Source organism: Anomaloglossus baeobatrachus, unplaced genomic scaffold (assembly GCF_048569485.1).
Source record: "Anomaloglossus baeobatrachus isolate aAnoBae1 unplaced genomic scaffold, aAnoBae1.hap1 Scaffold_65, whole genome shotgun sequence".
NCBI lineage: Eukaryota > Metazoa > Chordata > Amphibia > Anura > Aromobatidae > Anomaloglossus > Anomaloglossus baeobatrachus.
This window is the reverse complement of record NW_027445019.1, coordinates 429,642-454,141: the sequence shown is the minus strand read 5'-3', so window position 1 is coordinate 454,141 and position 24,500 is coordinate 429,642. Positions and strand designations below refer to the sequence as shown.

Sequence of the window (24,500 nt, the reverse complement as noted above, 5' to 3'; positions counted from 1 at the left end):
AAAAACAAGCCAAGAATGTCCACATTGTCTTTATCAAACTGGCCTCAATCCATGTCCCCTCCCACCTGGTGACCTCGCAGGGGTGTACTGCCCCACCCCTGTCCTGAGTCTAAAATAATATCCCAAAGTGAATATGATCCGCAACTCCGGACTGGGAGGTCCGATCGGGACGGTTCTGGTGTCATCAGATCCATTTGTGTCCCCTCTGCATACTGAGCCCAAGCAAGACTCCTCTACCGGACTCCTACTCGGAGTTCCCTGTATCTCGCCGCCCCAGGGAGTGACAAAGGATTTGAGGGTATGCAGAGATGCAGCTTGGAGTCCCAATTTTAACGATGTAGTGGGTGTATGGCTCAGACGCACGGTAATATCATAACTGTGTATGACGTTACAGAGTCAGGAATATGAACTCCTGCTGGGAAAGAGGGTCCTGGATCCCTTTGAAGCTTCAAGGTTTTCCTGTTTCCCACCCACTCCCTTGATGAATGGACATATCCTCCCAGGGGGTCTTCCTCTGGCTTGGCAGTGTAATTGAATTTGACACCTTCCCAAATGCTGAGTGATCTGAGGGGAATCTCTGTGTGTGCAGGGAGGGGGTGTATGTGTAGGGCCATCATATCTCAGGATTTCCCTCACAGTTGGCTTCCACGATAACTATGCACATGGATAGGAGGGTTTATACCCATGTTTTGGCTATCTCTTTCTCTACTCTTCCCCTCCCTCGCGTGGTGGTCGGCTGATATTTGTGTCCAGTTGCTTGATGTTATAATTCCAAATGAATGGCTTAAAGTTTTGCTCCTTTAAAGGGAACCTGTAGGGTGCAATAACCCCCGGACCACGAGCAGTTCTGGATGCATATTTATAATCCCTGCCTAACAGTCCCTGTATACACTAGCATAGATAGAGATCTTTAGAAAAACTATTTCTAAAGATGTTTTATATTATGCTAATGAGCGAGGGCAGTAGCCCCAAGGGCGTTGCTTCCCTTGCTAGTCACCCCAATTAGCATGTTCGCACACCCACAGGGGCGTACTAACATGCTAATGAATGTTCAGCGTCAAAGGATGATCTCACCTCTCCGCTGCACGACGGGGGATTTTGGCTCGGTGCACATGACCCCGGAGTTTGGGTCATGCACACTATGAAGCCGGGTGTATGCATTCTGGCTTCAAACTGAAGTAGTGCGCATGACCCAAACTCTGGGGTCATGCACACTGAGCCGAAATCCAGCATTGGACGCGATGGCAGCGGAGAGGTGAGTGACATCATCCTTTGACGCTGCACATTCATTAGCATGTTAGCACCCCTACAGCGGTGTACTAACATGCTAATTGGGGTGACTAGCCAGGGAAGCAACGACCCTGGGGCTACTGCCCTCGTTCATTAGCATATGATAAAACATCTTTAGAAATACTTTTTATAGATCTATTTATCTATGCTAGGGCAGTGGAAATTCATGCTCCAGGCTTTGAGTATAGGCCTTCGGGAGGTGATGTGTCGGATTTCTGCCCTTTATTTCTTGCCATCGGCTCAAGTGAGAGTGAATGGTACCCTGTTGCAGAAATTTGGGGGTTTGGGAATTCCCCTTCCCACCCCTCCACCCCTGGTACTGGTTGATGGTTCATTGGAGTTTGAGGTGTCGAGAATGATTGATTCTCGGGTTGTTCATTGTTCAGTACAGTACCTGGTTCTACAGATCCTGAGGAAAGAACTTGGGTGCTAGCTTCAGATATCCATAAGGAGCACCTGGTTAGGGCATTTCATAGCAGTCATATCCAGAGAGACCTCGTAGAGGGAGGGGTACTGTCACACGGGATTTAGCTCAGAAATCACAGTGTGAGGGCGGCATCTTACCATGTTCACACAGCAGAATCTGACACTACACTCCAGATCTCTTGTTGGGTTTAAGGAGATATTGTGGTAGAAAAGCATAAAAATCCATGACTGACACAAGTTAATCCACAGCCTGATGAGAGACAACTAAATCTGGACTCTCTGGATTTCGATGACTGGGATTGAACCCTTCTTCCCACTCTCCCCTTCCATGTTTTTTGCCCTTCAATAAAGCTACAGGCCTATAATTTCCCCCTTGCTATTCCTTCTTTCCCACATACCGTCCGTTATCGTGGTCTGTTGTGTTTTGTTGTTGGACATATTATTAGCAGCAGTGTTTGTGTAGTATAGCTGTGTATTGTAAACTTTCCTGTACGCTATGTTATGCTTCTGTGTAATGTATGAGAAATGTTGAAATTTATCTTAAATCCCACACGGGTGTCCCAGCATTGTCCTGCCCCCCTCCCCCAGTGAATACATGAGCCCTCTCACTCATCTCGCCCTTCTGCGGTGGTCGCTCTGTTCCCGTCTCATGCTGCTGTCTCCCGAAGGCTGTGTATTCATCGCAGGCTTCCTGCTTCTGCCTTAGGGATTTGCGTGCAGCCATGCCCCTTTCTTAAAGGGCCAGCATACCCTTAACCCGGAAGTGCCTGTTGGGTCAGCTGAGAGGCTGCAGCTATTTAAAGGTACTTCCTTCTGAGTCTAATACATTGCTAGCAGGGCTGTGGAGTCGGAGTCGGAGCTCATTTTGATGGAGTCTGAGTCGGTATAAAATGCACCGACTCCGACTCCTAAAATATATAATAAATTGGGGACAGTAGTGCAATGCAGAATGTGCTAAATATTTTACTAAATAATAACATTTAGTATAATGCTGATATTTAAGTGAAAAATGTATTGTACAATGTGAACATCAGACATTTAATAATTTTTATGATACAATAATCAAGATATTTAGATAGAACATAGAGTATATTTATTGGAATACAACTTTAGAACACAAAAAACTAATTAATTGCAAATATGTAATACACTATATATATATATATATATATATATATATATATATATATATATATATATATATATATATATACACATACACAAGATATATATGTAATCTACTGTATATTACATAGTGTATTACATATTTACAATTTATTACAGTTTTTTGTGTTCTAAAGTTGTATTCCAATAAATATATTTTATGTTCTATAAAAATATCTTGATTATTGTATCATCAACATTATTAAATGTCTGCTGGTCACATACACATGTTCATGTATTACAATAATTTTTCACCTAACTATAAGCAATATATGTAGGAGTCGGAGTCGGTGCAAGAGAAATTGAGGAGTCTGAGTCGAAGGTTTGGCTTACCGACTCCACAGCCCTGATTGCTAGTTCTTAGGTCCCCTAGCACTGTACTGCTGCTGTACTACTGTCCTAGATTCCGCTGCTGCTATTTGTTTTTCAGTATACTGCTGCTGACATCCCTAACCTGCCTCTGCTGCTTCACCGGCCACCAACCACGATACCAGCTGCTGTGAAGTGTTCTCACCAGCTGCTGCCCTATCTATCTATCCTGGTCAACACCTGCTGCCATCTATGTCCAGTAACTATTGCTCCCATACCCCTGGGACCAGCCATTGCAGCACCAGTCTTCCCAAGTAGCACCCGGTCTCACACCTGCAGTGTAACACCCTCACCATCAGAGGCTCTGGTGATCACCAGGTGCGGTTCTGTAGTCAAACCCCTCTGGGTTTTCTGTTTGCTGTAGCCCAGTGCATTTGCTAAATCCCTGCTTGTCCGACAAGCATAACAGTTTGCCCAGGTCATGAACACCACTGCCCCTATGTTCTCAGCTCAGCGAGAATTTGCTCATGTACGGGAGGAACAACACCAACTCATAACCATTCTGCAGGTTATGGACATTCAACTGAGCTCCCTGCAGCTGGCACATCATGCAAGCACCAACGCTGTGCTTACCAATCTTCAAGAAGAGCTCTCTCTTCAGGAAGGTACACATTGTCGGGAGTATCTTGCCTCTGTGACTGAACGGTTGACAGCCTTTCAGAATCCTACCAGCTAAGCCTCTACGCTTTCAGTCTTGGCACCTTCAGTGCCGGCTTCTCTCCCTGCCGGCAGTCTGCCCCCTTGTCTCAACAGACCTCCACGGTGCTGAGGGGGATCTGAAGCTTTATAGGTTTCTCAATCAGTGCCAGTTTCACTTGCATCTTCTGCCGCAGCAGTATCCCACAGATGCCGTCAAAGTGGCCTTCCTGGCTTCTCACATAGAGGGCGAAGCTCTGGACTGGATCAATCTATTTCTGGAGAGGCTTGATCCACTTGTCACCAACCTGCCTCTCTTCCTGGAGGCCTTCCAGAAGGGTTTTGATGAACCTGGCCGTATCGCATCTGCTACTGAAGCACTGTTTGACCTGCAACTAAAGGGATCTCACCGGAGGCAAACACGCCATAAGATTCCGCACCTTATCGGTTGAGCTGCAGTGGACCAATAAGCCATTGGTCAGAGCATTCTGGCGAGGCCTATCTGGTAAAATCAAGGACGCGTTGGCTGACAGTACTTTACCCTTCTCTCTGGACAACCTGATTAGTTTAGCTGTTCAGATGGAACTGTGCTTTCAGGAACGCGCTTGAGAGGAGGCCATTGCACCCAGTATCCTCTGTCCTGAGGTCCACGCTTCCTCGTACAAGCAGTCGCATAGCTAATGGAGAATGATCAAGTGCATCCAGCCCGCTGCTGCCAGGAGATCTGCTGCACTACTAAGGGGTGCTACTACTGCGGAACGGAAAATCCGCACATCTTATACGCTTCTTCCCAAGAAGCTGGGAAACTTTCCAGCCTGAGGTCAGTATGAGAGGCTACCCTATGTGATTGCAAATCCTCTTCACCTCTATATATGACTGTGTCTGTAACCAGTAACGACTCCAGCTTCTCTGAACTGGCCCTTCTGGATTCTGGAGCTGACGGGAATTTCATACAACAGACTATAGTGGATCAGTACTGGATTCCTGTTAGTCAGCTGCAAACTCCAATTACTGTGCGATCGGTGGACAAAAGGCCTCTGCCCGAGGCCATCCAGTTCGTCATCAAAATAGTTGTCCTACGTGTGGGAATGCTGCATACGGAGATAGCCTTTCATGCCGCATCCGCTGTTGCTGGGCATACCGTGGCTTTGGAAACATGAACCAGTTCTGGACTGGAGATCTGCTCAGGTGGTGTCACACCTGCAATGAAAGCTGTTTTGTTGTTGTGAAGCTCCCTTGACCGCCTGTGAGACTCTCTAATCTTCTGTGTCTAACCGCAACACCAGAAAACTTCATCCATTACACATTCATGTTAAGAACCTACAACTCTGCCCTTTACCTCGCCAAACAGACCTACTTAACCACCCTGATATCCTCAACAATTCAAAAAAGCTCTTTGACACCTTTCACTCCCTCCTCAGTCCCAAAGCACAGACCCCTATCACAGACCTTCATGCTGATGACCTGGCCTCCTATTTAACAGAGAAAATAGAAAACATCCGCTAAGAGATCAGCTCCCATCCACCAAGCGTCGTGATTCCCATCCCTCCCCACATCCCATCCAGCTCACTTTCCACATTTGACCCAGTTGCAGAGGAAGAAGTCTCCAGGCTCCTCTATTCTCATGCTACCACTTGCCCTACTGATCCCTTCCCCTCACACCTACTCCAGCCCCTCTCTCCTCTTATCACTACTCACCAAACTAAAATCTTCAATCTCTGTCTCTTCTGGCATCTTCTCCTCCTCCCTCAAACACACTATCATTACACGTGACCCACCTTGCAAAAACAACTACAGACCAGTCTCCAATCTCCCCTTCATCTCCAAACTCTTGGAGCGCCTGGTCTATTCTCGCCTCACCCGTTACCTCTCCTCTCACGCTCTTCTAGATCCTTTACAGTCCGGCTTCTGTCCCTTACACTCAACAGAAATTGCCCTTGTCAATGTAGCCAATGAGCTATTGACAGCAAAACGTAATAATGACCACTCTCTGGTTATCCTTCTTGACCTCTCTGCCGCCTTCGACACCGTTGACCACCATCTCCTTCTTTCTATGCTCCATTCAACCGGCGAAAGGACACTGTACTGTCCTGGTTTTCTTTCTATATTTCTGGCCACTCATTCAGTGTACCATTTGCTGGCTCCACATCTTCTCCGCTTCCTCTCACTGTTGGGGTCCCTCAAGGTTCAGTCCTCGGCCCTCTTCTTTTCTCCCTGTACAGCTTTGTGGTGATAGACAGAGATGAGGGTAGAGATGTAGGGGGTGCTGGGTGGAGATGTAGGACCAACTATTTCTGCCAGCAGCACCCTACCCTGCTTTTGGTGGGCTCCCACTGACATGATAATGTATTATCTGTGAGCTGCAGTCCCATGTATCTCCACAGATAATAGTGATACTTTTGTGAGTGGAGATAGTAGCGATTGCTCCTCTGGATCACACTGCTGCTGGTTCTGCATGTGCTGCTGTTTTGGGCTGGAGGGAGGAGTACGGCAGAATCAGTGAGATGACAGCAGACTATCTATCTATTGCTGATAATTACAGACTGCTACAAACCAAAAATCTTCAGCATTTTTGCACTAGGTCAACTTTAAGTCACAAGTTGATCACCTATCATGTGAACATCCTCACCTTGACCCTCAAATATCATAGATCTGAAACTTCATGATGCTGCAATTGGCAATTTTCCTGTGGGTAACCCCCTGCTGCACCTCACTGTGCTTCCTGCAAAAAATATCAACCCCACATTGCTCCTCTCCACAATGTATGATATGCAGGCCTATCACTGTAAGAATCTGTGGGGACACAGTATACAGGGGACATCATAGTGGGTACGGGTAGCTAAGAGTTCATCACACAGTATTATACTGCGCTTCCCTTAAGGCAGCTTTACACGCAACGACGTCGCTAACGAGATGTCGTTGGAGTCACGGAATTCGTGACGCACATCTGACGTCGTCGTGTGTGAAACACACGAACGACCGTTAACGATCAAAATTACTTACCTTATCGTTGATCGTTGACACGTCGTTCTAATCCCAATTATAGTTGCTGTTGCAGGACGCAGGTTGTTCGTCGTTCCTGCGGCAGCGCACATCGCTATGTGTGACACCGCAGGAACGAGGAGCATCACCGTACTTGCAGCCGCCCGCAATGAGGAAGGAAGGAGGTGGGCGGGATGTTCGGCCCGCTCATCTCCGCCCCTCCGCTTCTATTGGGCGGCCGCTTAGTGAAGTCGAACGAACCGCCCCCTTAGAAAGGAGGCGGTTTGCCGGCCACAGCGACATCGCTAGGCAGGTATGTGTGACCGTTCCTAGCGATGTTGTGTGCCACGGGCAGCGATTTGCCCGTGACGCATAACCGACGGGGGCGGGTGCTTTCACCAGCCACATCGCTAGCGATGTCGCTGTGTGTAAAGTGCCATTTACACTGAGCGCCAGGAGATGGAAGCTGAAAAGTGTAAGCAATCTCTACTTCTAGCACTTACAGTCTCTGCAGAGAGACCAATGAGGAGAACAGACTGTCAGTCAATACATGTCTGACACGGAGAAATCTGATCTAGGCTATTTTGAGGGCATTTTCTTTTCTCCTGTGTGATGCTGCCTGCTTATGATTGGTCAGTGTTATATAGGTGAAGAAGTGCACGTCCCTAGAGAAAGATCTCTGGTATTGCCTCATTGGTGTAATTAAATTATAACTGTCATGAAGAGCACTTCACTGCCTCCAATTGTCATGGAGATTGGGAAAGATCGCACCATCGTGGCCAACAATGGTCAGGACGATCACACAATTTACTGAAGATTAATGGATGAAGCGATGGCGGGTTTCGCTTCTAATTATTGGATCCTTTCTAAGTTAGTATACAGTTAGGTCCAGAAATATTTGGACAGTGACACAATTTTGGCGAGTTGGGCTCTGCATGCCACCACATTGGATTTGAAATGAAACCTCTACAACAGAATTCAAGTGCAGATTGTAACGTTTAATTTGAAGGTTTGAACAAAAATATCTGATAGAAATTGTAGGAATTGTCACATTTCTTTACAAACACTCTACATTTTAGGAGGTCAAAAGTAATTGGACAAATAAACCAAACCCAAACAAAATATTTTTATTTTCAATATTTTGTTGCGAATCCTTTGGAGGCAATCACTGCCTTAAGTCTGGAACCCATGGACATCACCAAACGCTGGGTTTCCTCCTTCTTAATGCTTTGCCAGGCCTTTACAGCCGCAGCCTTCAGGTCTTGCTTGTTTGTGGGTCTTTCCGTCTTAAGTCTGGATTTGAGCAAGTGAAATGCATGCTCAATTGGGTTAAGATCTGGTGATTGACTTGGCCATTGCAGAATGTTCCACTTTTTTGCACTCATGAACTCCTGGGTAGCTTTGGCTGTATGCTTGGGGTCATTGTCCATCTGTACTATGAAGCGCCGTCTGATCAACTTTGCGGCATTTGGCTGAATCTGGGCTGAAAGTATATCCCGGTACACTTCAGAATTCATCCGGCTACTCTTGTCTGCTGTTATGTCATCAATAAACACAAGTGACCCAGTGCCATTGAAAGCCATGCATGCCCATGCAATCACGTTGCCTCCACCATGTTTTACAGAGGATGTGGTGTGCCTTGGATCATGTGCCGTTCCTTTTATTCTCCAAATTTTTTTCTTCCCATCATTCTGGTACAGGTTGATCTTGGTCTCATCTGTCCATAGAATACTTTTCCAGAACTGAGCTGGCTTCATGAGGTGTTTTTCAGCAAATTTAACTCTGGCCTGTCTATTTTTGGAATTGATGAATGGTTTGCATCTAGATGTGAACCCTTTGTATTTACTTTCATGGAGTCTTCTCTTTACTGTTGACTTAGAGACAGATACACCTACTTCACTGAGAGTGTTCTGGACTTCAGTTGATGTTGTGAACGGGTTCTTCTTCACCAAAGAAAGTATGCGGCGATCATCCACCACTGTTGTCATCCGTGGACGCCCAGGCCTTTTTGAGTTCCCAAACTCACCAGTCAATTCCTTTTTTCTCAGAATGTACCCGACTGTTGATTTTGCTACTCCAAGCATGTCTGCTATCTCTCTGATGGATTTTTTCTTTTTTTTTCAGCCTCAGGATGTTCTGCTTCACCTCAATTGAGAGTTCCTTAGACCGCATGTTGTCTGGTCACAGCAACAGCTTCCAAATGCAAAACCACACACCTGTAATCAACCCCAGACCTTTTAACTACTTCATTGATTACAGGATAATGAGGGAGACACCTTCAGAGTTAATTGCAGCCCTTAGAGTCCCTTGTCCAATTACTTTTGGTCCCTTGTAAAAGAGGAGGCTATGCATTACAGCGCTATGATTCCTAAACCCTTTCTCCGATTTGGATGTGAAAACTCTCATATTGCAGCTGGGAGTGTGCACTTTCAGCCCATATTATATATAGAATTGTATTTCTGAACATGTTTTTGTAAACAGCTAAAATAACAAAACTTGTGTCACTGTCCAAATATTTCTGGACCTAACTGTATATTATATACACACTTGATTCCAACACCCGTGTCGATATATATATGCATACATACTTCGGTCCGCTCCCTGTCCAGCTCCGCAGTAACCCAAGAAAAACTAGCTACCACCATCAATCGTTTATACAGACAGATTGGACGCCCGTTACTGGTAACGTCTGGCTTCACAAGGCTTCAGGAATGCGTTTATAGAGCAAGAGGAACAAAACTATTAAATGTTATATATTTAATCCAACAATTAGGCAGTGATTCTAAAAATATACAAGAGAAGTTACAAAGGGGACAAGACATAACAATAAAAAGGAAAAACTAAAGAAAGTTACTAGACGTGTGGTCATAGGAATGGCAGAGCTCTTGTGAGGAGGAGAACTCCATTTGGAGAAATGATACAGTACTTACAGCACGCTGAATCTCCCAGAACTGAACCCTGGCTCCGGGCCATGATCCACTATTACCAGGTACCAGCTGCTCCCACCTCCCTCCCCAGGAGAGCTCCACTGGAGGCAGGTAACTGAGATGAGGCTCAGGTACCAAAAACGATGACGTTCTCAATGACATCTGCTAATGCCGACCACAGAAAACAAAGGCTTCCACTAACCTGGTGATACAGACAGCCGGCGCTCCTCCACCACAACATCCGAGTACAGATCCCGGTGTCCTTCTATATACTCCCACTGCTCCAGGGAGAAATACACAGCGACGTCCTGACACCGGAGAGGAACCTGACAACCAACGAGACCGACATCACCCAGAATCCTCCAGTGTACACTGTATAATCTCCCAGCAGTCTCCTCTCATCCCCCAGAATCCTCCGGTGTACACTGTATAATCTCCCAGCAGTCTCCTCATCCGCCAGAATCCTCCAGTGTACACTGTATAATCTCCCAGCAGTCTCCTCTCATCCCCCAGAATCCTCCAGTGTACACTGTATAATCTCCCAGCAGCCACTTCTCATCCCCCAGAATCCTCCAGTGTACACTGTATAATCTCCCAGCAGTCTCCACTCATCCCCCAGAATCCTCCAGTGTACACTGTATAATCTCCCAGCAGCCACCTCTCATCCCCCAGAATCCTCCAGTGTACACTGTATAATCTCCCAGCAGTCTCCTCTCATCCCCCAGAATCCTCCAGTGTACACTGTATAATCTCCCAGCAGTCTCCTCTCATCCCCCAGAATCCTCCAGTGTACACTGTATAATCTCCCAGCAGTCTCCACTCATCCCCCAGAATCCTCCAGTGTACACTGTATAATCTCCCAGCAGCCACTTCTCATCCCCCAGAATCCTCCAGTGTACACTGTATAATCTCCCAGCAGTCTCCACTCATCCCCCAGAATCCTCCAGTGTACACTGTATAATCTCCCAGCACCCACCTCTCATCCCCCAGAATCCTCCAGTGTACACTGTATAATCTCCCAGCAGTCTCCTCTCATCCCCCAGAATCCTCCAGTGTACACTGTATAATCTCCCAGCAGTCTCCTCTCATCCCCCAGAATCCTCCAGTGTACACTGTATAATCTCCCAGCAGTCTCCTCTCATCACCCAGAATCCTCCAGTGTACACTGTATAATCCCCCAGCAGTATCCTCTCATCCCCCAGAATCCTCCAGTGTACACTGTATAATCTCCCAGCAGTCTCCTCTCATCCCCCAGAATCCTCCGGTGTACACTGTATAATCTCCCAGCAGACTCCTCTCATCCCCCAGAATCCTCCAGTGTACACTGTATAATCTCCCAGCAGTCTCCTCTCATCCCCCAGAATCCTCCAGTGTACACTGTATAATCTCCCAGCAGTCTCCTCTCATCCCCCAGAATCCTCCAGTGTACACTGTATAATCTCCCAGCAGTCTCCACTCATCCCCCAGAATCCTCCAGTGTACACTGTATAATCTCCCAGCAGCCACCTCTCATCCCCCAGAATCCTCCAGTGTACACTGTATAATCTCCCAGCAGTCTCCTCTCATCACCCAAAATCCTCCAGTGTACACTGTATAATCCCCCAGCAGTCTCCTCTCATCCCCCAGAATCCTCTGGTGTACACTGTATAATCCCCCAGCAGTCTCCTCTCATCCCCCAGAATCCTCTGGTGTACACTGTATAATCCCCCAGCAGTCTCCTCTCATCCCCCAGAATCCTCCAGTGTACACTGTATAATCTCCCAGCAGTATCCTCTCATCCCCCAGAATCCTAAAGTGTACACTGTATAATCTCCCAGCAGTCTCCTCTCATCCCCCAGAATCCTCCAGTGTACACTGTATAATCTCCCAGCAGTCTCCTCTCATCACCCAGAATCCTCCAGTGTACACTGTATAATCTCCCAGCAGCCACCTCTCATCCCCCAGAATCCTCCAGTGTACACTGTAGTATAATCTCCCAGCAGTCTCCTCTCATCCCCCAGAATCCTCCAGTGTACACTGTATAATCTCCCAGCAGTCTCCTCTCATCCCCCAGAATCCTCCAGTGTACACTGTATAATCTCCCAGCAGTCACCTCTCATCCCCCAGAATCCTCTGGTGTACACTGTATAATCTCCCAGCAGTCTCCTCTCATCCCCCAGAATCCTCCGGTGTACACTGTATAATCTCCCAGCAGTCTCCACTCATCCCCCAGAATCCTCCAGTGTACACTGTATAATCTCCCAGCAGTCTCCTCTCATCCCCCAGAATCCTCTGGTGTACACTGTATAATCTCCCAGCAGTCTCCTCTCTTCCCCCAGAATCCTCCAGTGTACACTGTATAATCTCCCAGCAGTCTCCACTCATCCCCCAGAATCCTCCAGTGTACACTGTATAATCTCCCAGCAGCCACCTCTCATCCCCCAGAATCCTCCAGTGTACACTGTATAATCTCCCAGCAGTCTCCTCTCATCACCCAGAATCCTCCAGTGTACACTGTATAATCTCCCAGCAGTCTCCTCTCATCCCCCAGAATCCTCCAGTGTACACTGTATAATCTCCCAGCAGTCTCCTCATCACCCAGAATCCTCCAGTGTACACTGTATAATCTCCCAGCAGTCTCCTCTCATCCCCCAGAATCCTCCAGTGTACACTGTATAATCTCCCAGCAGTCTCCTCTCATCACCCAGAATCCTCCAGTGTACACTGTATAATCCCCCAGCAGTATCCTCTCATCCCCCAGAATCCTCCAGTGTACACTGTATAATCTCCCAGCAGTCTCCTCTCATCCCCCAGAATCCTCCAGTGTACACTGTATAATCTCCCAGCAGTCTCCACTCATCCCCCAGAATCCTCCAGTGTACACTGTATAATCTCCCAGCAGTCTCCTCTCCTCATCCCCCAGAATCCTCCAGTGTACACTGTATAATCTCCCAGCAGTCTCCTCTCATCCCCCAGAATCCTCCAGTGTACACTGTATAATCTCCCAGCAGTCTCCTCTCATCCCCCAGAATCCTCCAGTGTACACTGTATAAACTCCCAGCAGTCTCCTCTTATCCCCCAGAATCCTCCAGTGTACACTGTATAATCTCCCAGCAGCCACCTCTCATCCCCCAGAATCCTCCAGTGTACACTGTATAATCTCCCAGCAGTCTCCACTCATCCCCCAGAATCCTCCAGTGTACACTGTATAATCTCCCAGCAGTCTCCTCTCATCCCCCAGAATCCTCCAGTGTACACTGTATAATCTCCCAGCAGTCTCCTCTCATCACCCAGAATCCTCCAGTGTACACTGTATAATCTCCCAGCAGTCTCCTCTCATCACCCAAAATCCTCCAGTGTACACTGTATAATCCCCCAGCAGTATCCTCTCATCCCCCAGAATCCTCCAGTGTACACTGTATAATCTCCCAGCAGTCTCCTCTCATCCCCCAGAATCCTCCAGTGTACACTGTATAATCTCCCAGCAGTCTCCTCTCATCCCCCAGAATCCTCCAGTGTACACTGTATAATCTCCCAGCAGTCTCCTCTCATCACCCAGAATCCTCCAGTGTACACTGTATAATCTCCCAGCAGCCACCTCTCATCCCCCAGAATCCTCCAGTGTACACTGTAGTATAATCTACCAGCAGTCTCCTCTCATCCCCCAGAATCCTCCAGTGTACACTGTATAATCTCCCAGCAGTCTCCTCTCATCCCCCAGAATCCTCCAGTGTACACTGTAGTATAATCTCCCAGCAGTCTCCTCTCATCCCCCAGAATCCTCCAGTGTACACCGTATAATCTCCCAGCAGTCTCCTCTCATCCCCCAGAATCCTCCAGTGTACACTGTATAATCTGCCAGCAGTCTCCTCATCTCCCAGAATCCTCCAGTGTACACTGTATAATCTCCCAGCAGTCTCCTCTCATCCCCCAGAATCCTCCAGTGTACACTGTATAATCTCCCAGCAGTCTTCTCTCATCCCCCAGAATCCTCCAGTGTACACTGTATAATCTCCCAGCAGTCTCCTTTCATCCCCCAGAATCCTCCAGTGTACACTGTATAATCTCCCAGCAGTCTCCTCTCATCCCCCAGAATCCTCCAGTGTACACTGTATAATCTCCCAGCAGTCTCCTCTCATCACCCAGAATCCTCCAGTGTACACTGTATAATCTCCCAGCAGTCTCCTCTCATCACCCAGAATCCTCCAGTGTACACTGTATAATCTCCCAGCAGTCTCCTCTCATCCCCCAGAATCCTCCAGTGTACACTGTATAATCTCCCAGCAGTCTCCTCTCATCACCCAGAATCCTCCAGTGTACACTGTATAATCTCCCAGCAGTCTCCTCTCATCACCCAGAATCCTCCAGTGTACACTGTATAATCTCCCAGCAGTCACCTCTCATCACCCAGAATCCTCCAGTGTACACTGTATAATCTCCCAGCAGTCTCCTCTCATCCCCCAGAATCCTCCAGTGTACACTGTATAATCTCCCAGCAGTCTCCTCGCCTCATCCCCCAGAATCCTCTGGTGTACACTGTATAATCTCCCAGCAGTCTCCTCTCATCCCCCAGAATCCTCCAGTGTACACTGTATAATCTCCCAGCAGTCGCCTCTCATCCCCCAGAATCCTCCAGTGTACACTGTATAATCTCCCAGCAGTCTCCTCTCCTCATCCCCCAGAATCCTCCAGTGTACACTGTATAATTTCCCAGCAGTCTCCTCTCATCCCCCAGAATCCTCCAGTGTACACTGTATAATTTCCCAGCAGTCTCCTCTCATCCCCCAGAATCCTCCAGTGTACACTGTATAATCTCCCAGCAGTCACCTCTCATCCCCCAGAATCCTCCAGTGTACACTGTATAATCTCCCAGCAGTCTCCTCTCATCACCCAGAATCCTCCAGTGTACACTGTATAATCTCCCAGCAGTCTCCTCATCTCCCAGAATCCTCCAGTGTACACTGTATAATCTCCCAGCAGTCTCCTCATCTCCCAGAATCCTCTGGTGTACCCTGTATAATCCCCCAGCAGTCTCCTCTCATCCCCCAGAATCCTCCGGTGTACCCTGTATAATCCCCCAGCAGTCTCCACTCATCCCCCAAAATCCTCCAATGTACACTGTATAATCTCCCAGCAGTCTCCTCATCATCCAGAATCCTCCGGTGTACACTGTATAATCTCCCAGCAGTCTCCTCTCATCCCCCAGAATCCTCCAGTGTACACTGTATAATCTCCCAGCAGTCTCCTCTCATCCCCCAGAATCCTCCAGTGTACACTGTATAATCTCCCAGCAGTCTCCTCTCATCCCTCAGAATCCTCCAGTGTACACTGTATAATCTCCCAGCAGTCTCCTCTCATCCCCCAGAATCCTCCAGTGTACACTGTATAATCTCCCAGCAGTCTCCTCTCATCCCCCAGAATCCTCCAGTGTACACTGTATAATCTCCCAGCAGTCTCCTCTCATCCCCCAGAATCCTCCAGTGTACACTGTATTATCTCCCAGCAGTCTCCTCTCATCCCCCAGAATCCTCTGGTGTACACTGTATAATCTCCCAGCAGTCTCCTCTCATCCCCCAGAATCCTCTGGTGTACACTGTATAATCTCCCAGCAGTCTCCGCTCATCCCCCAGAATCCTCCAGTGTACACTGTATAATCCCCCAGCAGTCTCCTCTCATCCCCCAGAATCCTCCAGTGTACACTGTATAATCTCCCAGCAGTCTCCTCTCATCCCCCAGAATCCTCCAGTGTACACTGTATAAACTACCAGCAGCCTCCTCTCATCCCCCAGAATCCTCCAGTGTACACTGTATAATCTCCCAGCAGCCACCTCTCATCCCCCAGAATCCTCCAGTGTACACTGTATAATCTCCCAGCAGTCTCCACTCATCCCCCAGAATCCTCCAGTGTACACTGTATAATCTCCCAGCAGTCTCCTCTCCTCATCCCCCAGAATCCTCCAGTGTACACTGTATAATCTCCCAGCAGTCTCCTCTCATCCCCCAGAATCCTCCAGTGTACACTGTATAATCTCCCAGCAGTCTCCTCTCATCACCCAGAATCCTCCAGTGTACACTGTATAATCTCCCAGCAGTCTCCTCTCATCACCCAAAATCCTCCAGTGTACACTGTATAATCCCCCAGCAGTATCCTCTCATCCCCCAGAATCCTCCAGTGTACACTGTATAATCTCCCAGCAGTCTCCTCTCATCCCCCAGAATCCTCCAGTGTACACTGTATAATCTCCCAGCAGTCTCCTCTCATCCCCCAGAATCCTCCAGTGTACACTGTATAATCTCCCAGCAGTCTCCTCTCATCCCCCAGAATCCTCCAGTGTACACTGTATAATCTCCCAGCAGTCTCCTCTCATCACCCAGAATCCTCCAGTGTACACTGTATAATCTCCCAGCAGCCACCTCTCATCCCCCAGAATCCTCCAGTGTACACTGTAGTATAATCTACCAGCAGTCTCCTCTCATCCCCCAGAATCCTCCAGTGTACACTGTATAATCTCCCAGCAGTCTCCTCTCATCCCCCAGAATCCTCCAGTGTACACTGTAGTATAATCTCCCAGCAGTCTCCTCTCATCCCCCAGAATCCTCCAGTGTACACCGTATAATCTCCCAGCAGTCTCCTCTCATCCCCCAGAATCCTCCAGTGTACACTGTATAATCTGCCAGCAGTCTCCTCATCTCCCAGAATCCTCCAGTGTACACTGTATAATCTCCCAGCAGTCTCCTCTCATCCCCCAGAATCCTCCAGTGTACACTGTATAATCTCCCAGCAGTCTTCTCTCATCCCCCAGAATCCTCCAGTGTACACTGTATAATCTCCCAGCAGTCTCCTTTCATCCCCCAGAATCCTCCAGTGTACACTGTATAATCTCCCAGCAGTCTCCTCTCATCCCCCAGAATCCTCCAGTGTACACTGTATAATCTCCCAGCAGTCTCCTCTCATCACCCAGAATCCTCCAGTGTACACTGTATAATCTCCCAGCAGTCTCCTCTCATCACCCAGAATCCTCCAGTGTACACTGTATAATCTCCCAGCAGTCTCCTCTCATCCCCCAGAATCCTCCAGTGTACACTGTATAATCTCCCAGCAGTCTCCTCTCATCACCCAGAATCCTCCAGTGTACACTGTATAATCTCCCAGCAGTCTCCTCTCATCACCCAGAATCCTCCAGTGTACACTGTATAATCTCCCAGCAGTCACCTCTCATCACCCAGAATCCTCCAGTGTACACTGTATAATCTCCCAGCAGTCTCCTCTCATCCCCCAGAATCCTCCAGTGTACACTGTATAATCTCCCAGCAGTCTCCTCGCCTCATCCCCCAGAATCCTCTGGTGTACACTGTATAATCTCCCAGCAGTCTCCTCTCATCCCCCAGAATCCTCCAGTGTACACTGTATAATCTCCCAGCAGTCGCCTCTCATCCCCCAGAATCCTCCAGTGTACACTGTATAATCTCCCAGCAGTCTCCTCTCCTCATCCCCCAGAATCCTCCAGTGTACACTGTATAATTTCCCAGCAGTCTCCTCTCATCCCCCAGAATCCTCCAGTGTACACTGTATAATTTCCCAGCAGTCTCCTCTCATCCCCCAGAATCCTCCAGTGTACACTGTATAATCTCCCAGCAGTCACCTCTCATCCCCCAGAATCCTCCAGTGTACACTGTATAATCTCCCAGCAGTCTCCTCTCATCACCCAGAATCCTCCAGTGTACACTGTATAATCTCCCAGCAGTCTCCTCATCTCCCAGAATCCTCCAGTGTACACTGTATAATCTCCCAGCAGTCTCCTCATCTCCCAGAATCCTCTGGTGTACCCTGTATAATCCCCCAGCAGTCTCCTCTCATCCCCCAGAATCCTCCGGTGTACCCTGTATAATCCCCCAGCAGTCTCCACTCATCCCCCAAAATCCTCCAATGTACACTGTATAATCTCCCAGCAGTCTCCTCATCATCCAGAATCCTCCGGTGTACACTGTATAATCTCCCAGCAGTCTCCTCTCATCCCCCAGAATCCTCCAGTGTACACTGTATAATCTCCCAGCAGTCTCCTCTCATCCCCCAGAATCCTCCAGTGTACACTGTATAATCTCCCAGCAGTCTCCTCTCATCCCTCAGAATCCTCCAGTGTACACTGTATAATCTCCCAGCAGTCTCCTCTCATCCCCCAGAATCCTCCAGTGTACACTGTATAATCTCCCAGCAGTCTCCTCTCATCCCCCAGAATCCTCCAGTGTACACTGTATAATCTCCCAGCAGTCTCCTCTCATCCCCCAGAATCCTCCAGTGTACACTGTATTATCTCCCAGCAGTCTCCTCTCATCCCCCAGAATCCTCTGGTGTACACTGTATAATCTCCCAGCAGTCTCCTCTCATCCCCCAGAATCCTCTGGTGTACACTGTATAATCTCCCAGCAGTCTCCGCTCATCCCCCAGAATCCTCCAGTGTACACTGTATAATCCCCCAGCAGTCTCCTCTCATCCCCCAGAATCCTCCAGTGTACACTGTATAATCTCCCAGCAGTCTCCTCTCATACCCCAGAATCCTCCAGTGTACACTGTATAAACTCCCAGCAGTCTCCTCTTATCCCCCAGAATCCTCCAGTGTACACTGTATAATCTCCCAGCAGCCACCTCTCATCCCCCAGAATCCTCCAGTGTACACTGTATAATCTCCCAGCAGTCTCCACTCATCCCCCAGAATCCTCCAGTGTACACTGTATAATCTCCCAGCAGTCTCCTCTCCTCATCCCCCAGAATCCTCCAGTGTACACTGTATAATCTCCCAGCAGTCTCCTCTCATCCCCCAGAATCCTCCAGTGTACACTGTATAATCTCCCAGCAGTCTCCTCTCATCCCCCAGAATCCTCCAGTGTACACTGTATAAACTCCCAGCAGTCTCCTCTTATCCCCCAGAATCCTCCAGTGTACACTGTATAATCTCCCAGCAGCCACCTCTCATCCCCCAGAATCCTCCAGTGTACACTGTATAATCTCCCAGCAGTCTCCACTCATCCCCCAGAATCCTCCAGTGTACACTGTATAATCTCCCAGCAGCCACCTCTCATCCCCCAGTGTACACTGTATAATCTCCCAGCAGTCTCCTCTCATCCCCCAGAATCCTCCAGTGTACACTGTATAATCTCCCAGCAGTCTCCTCTCATCACCCAGAATCCTCCAGTGTACACTGTATAATCTCCCAGCAGTCTCCTCTCATCACCCAAAATCCTCCAGTGTACACTGTATAATCCCCCAGCAGTATCCTCTCATCCCCCAGAATCCTCCAGTGTACACTGTATAATCTCCCAGCAGTCTCCTCTCATCCCCCAGAATCCTCCAGTGTACACTGTATAATCTCCCAGCAGTCTCCTCTCATCCCCCAGAATCCTCCAGTGTACACTGTATAATCTCCCAGCAGTCTCCTCTCATCCCCCAGAATCCTCCAGTGTACACTGTATAATCTCCCAGCAGTCTCCTCTCATCACCCAGAATCCTCCAGTGTACACTGTATAATCTCCCAGCAGCCACCTCTCATCCCCCAGAATCCTCCAGTGTACACTGTAGTATAATCTACCAGCAGTCTCCTCTCATCCCCCAGAATCCTCCAGTGTACACTGTATAATCTCCCAGCAGTCTCCTCTCATCCCCCAGAATCCTCCAGTGTACACTGTATAATCTCCCAGCAGTCTCCTCTCATCCCCCAGAATCCTCCAGTGTACACTGTATAATCTCCCAGCAGTCTCCTCTCATCCCCCAGAATCCTCCAGTGTACACTGTATAATCTCCCAGCAGTCTCCTCATCTCCCAGAATCCTCCAGTGTACACTGTATAATCTCCCAGCAGCCACCTCTCATCCCCCAGAATCCTCCAGTGTACACTGTAGTATAATCTACCAGCAGTCTCCTCTCATCCCCCAGAATCCTCCAGTGTACACTGTATAATCTCCCAGCAGTCTCCTCTCATCCCCCAGAATCCTCCAGTGTACACTGTATAATCTCCCAACAGTCTCCTCTCATCCCCCAGAATCCTCCAGTGTACACTGTATAATCTCCCAGCAGTCTCCTCATCCCCCAGAATCCTCCGGTGTACACTGTATAATCTCCCAACAGTCTCCTCTCATCCCCCAGAATCCTCCGGTGTACACTGTATAATCTCCCAGCAGTCTCCTCTCCTCTCATCACCCAGAATCCTCCAGTGTACACTGTATAATCTCCCAGCAGTCTCCTCTCATCCCCCAGAATCCTCCGGTGTACACTGTATAATCTCCCAGCAGTCACCTCTCATCCCCCAGAATCCTCCAGTGTACACTGTATAATCTCCCAGCAGTCTCCTCTCATCCCCCAGAATCCTCCGGTGTACACTGTATAATCTCCCAGCAGTCTCCTCTCATCCCCCAGAATCCTCCAGTGTACACTGTATAATCTCCCAGCAGTCTCCTCTCATCCCCCAGAATCCTCCAGTGTACACTGTATAATCTCCCAGCAGTCTCCTCTCATCCCCCAGAATCCTCCGGTGTACACTGTATAATCTCCCAGCAGTCTCCTCTCATCCCCCAGAATCCTCCAGTGTACACTGTATAATCTCCCAGCAGTCTCCTCTCATCCCCCAGAATCCTCCAGTGTACACTGTATAATCTCCCAGCAGTCTCCTCTCATCCCCCAGAATCCTCCGGTGTACACTGTATAATCTCCCAGCAATCTCCTCTCCTCTCATCACCCAGAATCCTCCAGTGTACACTGTATAATCTCCCAGCAGTCTCCTCTCATCCCCCAGAATCCTCCAGTGTACACTGTATAATCTCCCAGCAGTCTCCTCTCATCCCCCAGAATCCTCCGGTGTACACTGTATAATCTCCCAGCAGTCTCCTCTCCTCTCATCACCCAGAATCCTCCAGTGTACACTGTATAATCTCCCAGCAGCCTCCTCTCATCTCCCAGAATCCTCCAGTGTACACTGTATAATCTCCCAGCAGTCTCCTCTCATCTCCCAGAATCCTCCGGTGTACACTGTATAATCTCCCAGCAGCCTCCTCTCATCTCCCAGAATCCTCCAGTGTACACTGTATAATCTCCCAGCAGCCTCCTCTCATCTCCCAGAATCCTCCAGTGTACACTGTATAATCTCCCAGCAGTCTCCTCTCCTCTCATCACCCAGAATCCTCCAGTGTACACTGTATAATCTCCCAGCAGTCTCCTCTCATCTCCCAGAATCCTCCAGTGTACACTGTATAATCTCCCAGCAGCCTCCTCTCATCTCCCAGAATCCTCCAGTGTACACTGTATAATCTCCCAGCAGTCTCCTCTCATCTCCCAGAATCCTCCGGTGTACACTGTATAATCTCCCAGCAGTCTCCTCTTATCCCCCAGAATCCTCTGGTGTACACTGTATAATCTCCCAGCAGTCTCCTCTCATCCCCCAGAATCCTCCAGTGTACACTGTATAATCTCCCAGCAGTCACCTCTCATCCCCCAGAATCCTCTGGTGTACACTGTATAATCCCCCAGCAGTCTCCTCTTATCCCCCAGAATCCTCTGGTGTACACTGTATAATCTCCCAGCAGTCTCCTCTCATCCCCCAGAATCCTCCAGTGTACACTGTATAATCTCCCAGCAGTCTCCTCTCATCCCCCAGAATCCTCCAGTGTACACTGTATAATCTCCCAGCAGTCTCCTCTCATCTCCCAGAATCCTCCAGTGTACACTGTATAATCTCCCAGCAGTCTCCTCTCATCCCCCAGAATCCTCCGGTGTACACTGTATAATCCCCCAGCAGTCTCCTCTCATCCCCCAGAATCCTCTGGTGTACACTGTATAATCTCCCAGCAGTCTCCTCTCATCCCCCAGAATCCTCCGGTGTACACTGTATAATCCCCCAGCAGTCTCCTCTCATCCCCCAGAATCCTCCGGTGTACACTGTATAATCCCCCAGCAGTCTCCTCTTATCCCCCAGAATCCTCTGGTGTACACTGTATAATCTCCCAGCAGTCTCCTCTCATCCCCCAGAATCCTCTGGTGTACACTGTATAATCTCCCAGCAGTCTCCTCTCATCCCCCAGAATCCTCCAGTGTACACTGTATAATCTCCCAGCAGTCTCCTCTTATCCCCCAGAATCCTCCAGTGTACACTGTATAATCTCCCAGCAGTCACCTCTCCTCTCATCCCCCAGAATCCTCCAGTGTACACTGTATAATCTCCCAGAAGTCTCCTCTTATCCCCCAGAATCCTCCAGTGTACACTGTATAATCTCCCAGCAGTCACCTCTCATCCCCCAGAATCCTCCAGTGTACACTGTATAATCTCCCAGCAGTCTCCTCTCATCCCCCAGAATCCTCCAGTGTACACTGTATAATCTCCCAGCAGTCTCCTCTCATCCCCCAGAATCCTCCAGTGTACACTGTATAATCTCCCAGCAGTCACCTCTCATCACCCAGAATCCTCCAGTGTACACTGTATAATCTCCCAGCAGTCACCTCTCATCCCCCAGAATCCTCCAGTGTACACTGTATAATCTCCCAGCAGTCTCCTCTCATCCCCCAGAATCCTCTGGTGTACACTGTATAATCTCCCAGCAATCTCCTCTCATCACCCACAATCCTCCAGTGTACACTGTATAATCTCCCAGCAGTCTCCTCTCATCCCCCAGAATCCTCCAGTGTACACTGTATAATCTCCCAGCAGTCACCTCTCATCACCCAGAATCCTCCAGTGTACACTGTATAATCTCCCAGCAGTCACCTCTCATCCCCCAGAATCCTCCAGTGTACACTGTATAATCTCCCAGCAGTCTCCTCTCATCCCCCAGAATCCTCTGGTGTACACTGTATAATCTCCCAGCAATCTCCTCTCATCACCCAGAATCCTCCAGTGTACACTGTATAATCTCCCAGCAGTCTCCTCTCCTCATCCCCCAGAATCCTCCAGTGTACACTGTATAATCTCCCAGCAGTCTCCTCTCATCCCCCAGAATCCTCCAGTGTACACTGTATAATCTCCCAGCAGTCTCCTCTCATCCCCCAGAATCCTCCAGTGTACACTGTAGTATAATCTCCCAGCAGTCTCCTCTCATCCTCCAGAATCCTCCAGTGTACAATGTATAATCTCCCAGCAGTCTCCTCGCCTCATCCCCCAGAATCCTCCAGTGTACACTGTATAATCTCCCAGCAGTCTCCTCTCATCCCCCAGAATCCTCCAGTGTACACTGTATAATCTCCCAGCAGTCTCCTCTCATCCCCCAGAATCCTCCGGTGTACACTGTATAATCTCCCAGCAGTCTCCTCTCATCCCCCAGAATCCTCTGGTGTACACTGTATAATCTCCCAGCAGTCTCCTCTCATCCCCCAGAATCCTCCAGTGTACACCGTATAATCTCCCAGCAGTCTCCTCTCATCCCCCAGAATCCTCCAGTGTACACTGTATAATCTGCCAGCAGTCTCCTCATCTCCCAGAATCCTCCAGTGTACACTGTATAATCTCCCAGCAGTCTCCTCTCATCCCCCAGAATCCTCCAGTGTACACTGTATAATCTCCCAGCAGTCTTCTCTCATCCCCCAGAATCCTCCAGTGTACACTGTATAATCTCCCAGCAGTCTCCTTTCATCCCCCAGAATCCTCCAGTGTACACTGTAAAATCTCCCAGCAGTCTCCTCTCATCCCCCAGAATCCTCCAGTGTACACTGTATAATCTCCCAGCAGTCTCCTCTCATCACCCAGAATCCTCCAGTGTACACTGTATAATCTCCCAGCAGTCTCCTCTCATCACCCAGAATCCTCCAGTGTACACTGTATAATCTCCCAGCAGTCTCCTCTCATCCCCCAGAATCCTCCAGTGTACACTGTATAATCTCCCAGCAGTCTCCTCTCATCCCCCAGAATCCTCCAGTGTACACTGTATAATCTCCCAGCAGTCTCCTCTCATCCCCCAGAATCCTCCAGTGTACACTGTATAATCTCCCAGCAGTCTCCTCTCATCCCCCAAAATCCTCCAATGTACACTGTATAATCTCCCAGCAGTCTCCTCATCATCCAGAATCCTCCAGTGTACACTGTATAATCTCCCAGCAGTCTCCTCTCATCCCCCAGAATCCTCCAGTGTACACTGTATAATCTCCCAGCAGTCTCCTCTCATCCCCCAGAATCCTCCAGTGCACACTGTATAATCTCCCAGCAGTCTCCTCTCCTCATCACCCAGAATCCTCCAGTGTACACTGTATAATCTCCCAGCAGTCTCCTCTCATCCCCCAGAATCCTCCAGTGCACACTGTATAATCTCCCAGCAGTCTCCTCTCCTCATCCCCCAGAATCCTCCAGTGTACACTGTATAATTTCCCAGCAGTCACCTCTCATCACCCAGAATCCTCCAGTGTACACTGTATAATCTCCCAGCAGTCTCCTCTCATCCCCCAGAATCCTCCAGTGTACACTGTATAATCTCCCAGCAGTCGCCTCTCATCCCCAAGAATCCTCCAGTGTACACTGTATAATCTCCCAGCAGTCTCCTCTCCTCATCCCCCAGAATCCTCCAGTGTACACTGTATAATCTCCCAGCAGTCTCCTCTCCTCATCCCCCAGAATCCTCCAGTGTACACTGTATAATCTCCCAGCAGTCTCCTCTCCTCATCCCCAAGAATCCTCCAGTGTACACTGTATAATCTCCCAGCAGTCTCCTCTCCTCATCCCCCAGAATCCTCCAGTGTACAATGTATAATCTCCCAGCAGTC

General features: G+C 48.8%; 1 protein-coding gene across 2 annotated transcripts in view; it reads right to left on the bottom strand.

Annotated features, from left to right (window-relative positions):
• The window catches only part of LOC142286283 (uncharacterized), a 122,202-nt gene that overhangs the window by 5,625 nt on the left and 92,077 nt on the right, over window positions 1–24,500 (bottom strand). For both annotated transcript variants that reach the window (XM_075333342.1, XM_075333341.1), the window contains exon 6: window positions 9,997–10,120. In XM_075333342.1, the coding sequence (XP_075189457.1) occupies window positions 9,997–10,120 (124 nt within the window). The remainder of the gene's footprint in view (window positions 1–9,996; window positions 10,121–24,500) is intronic.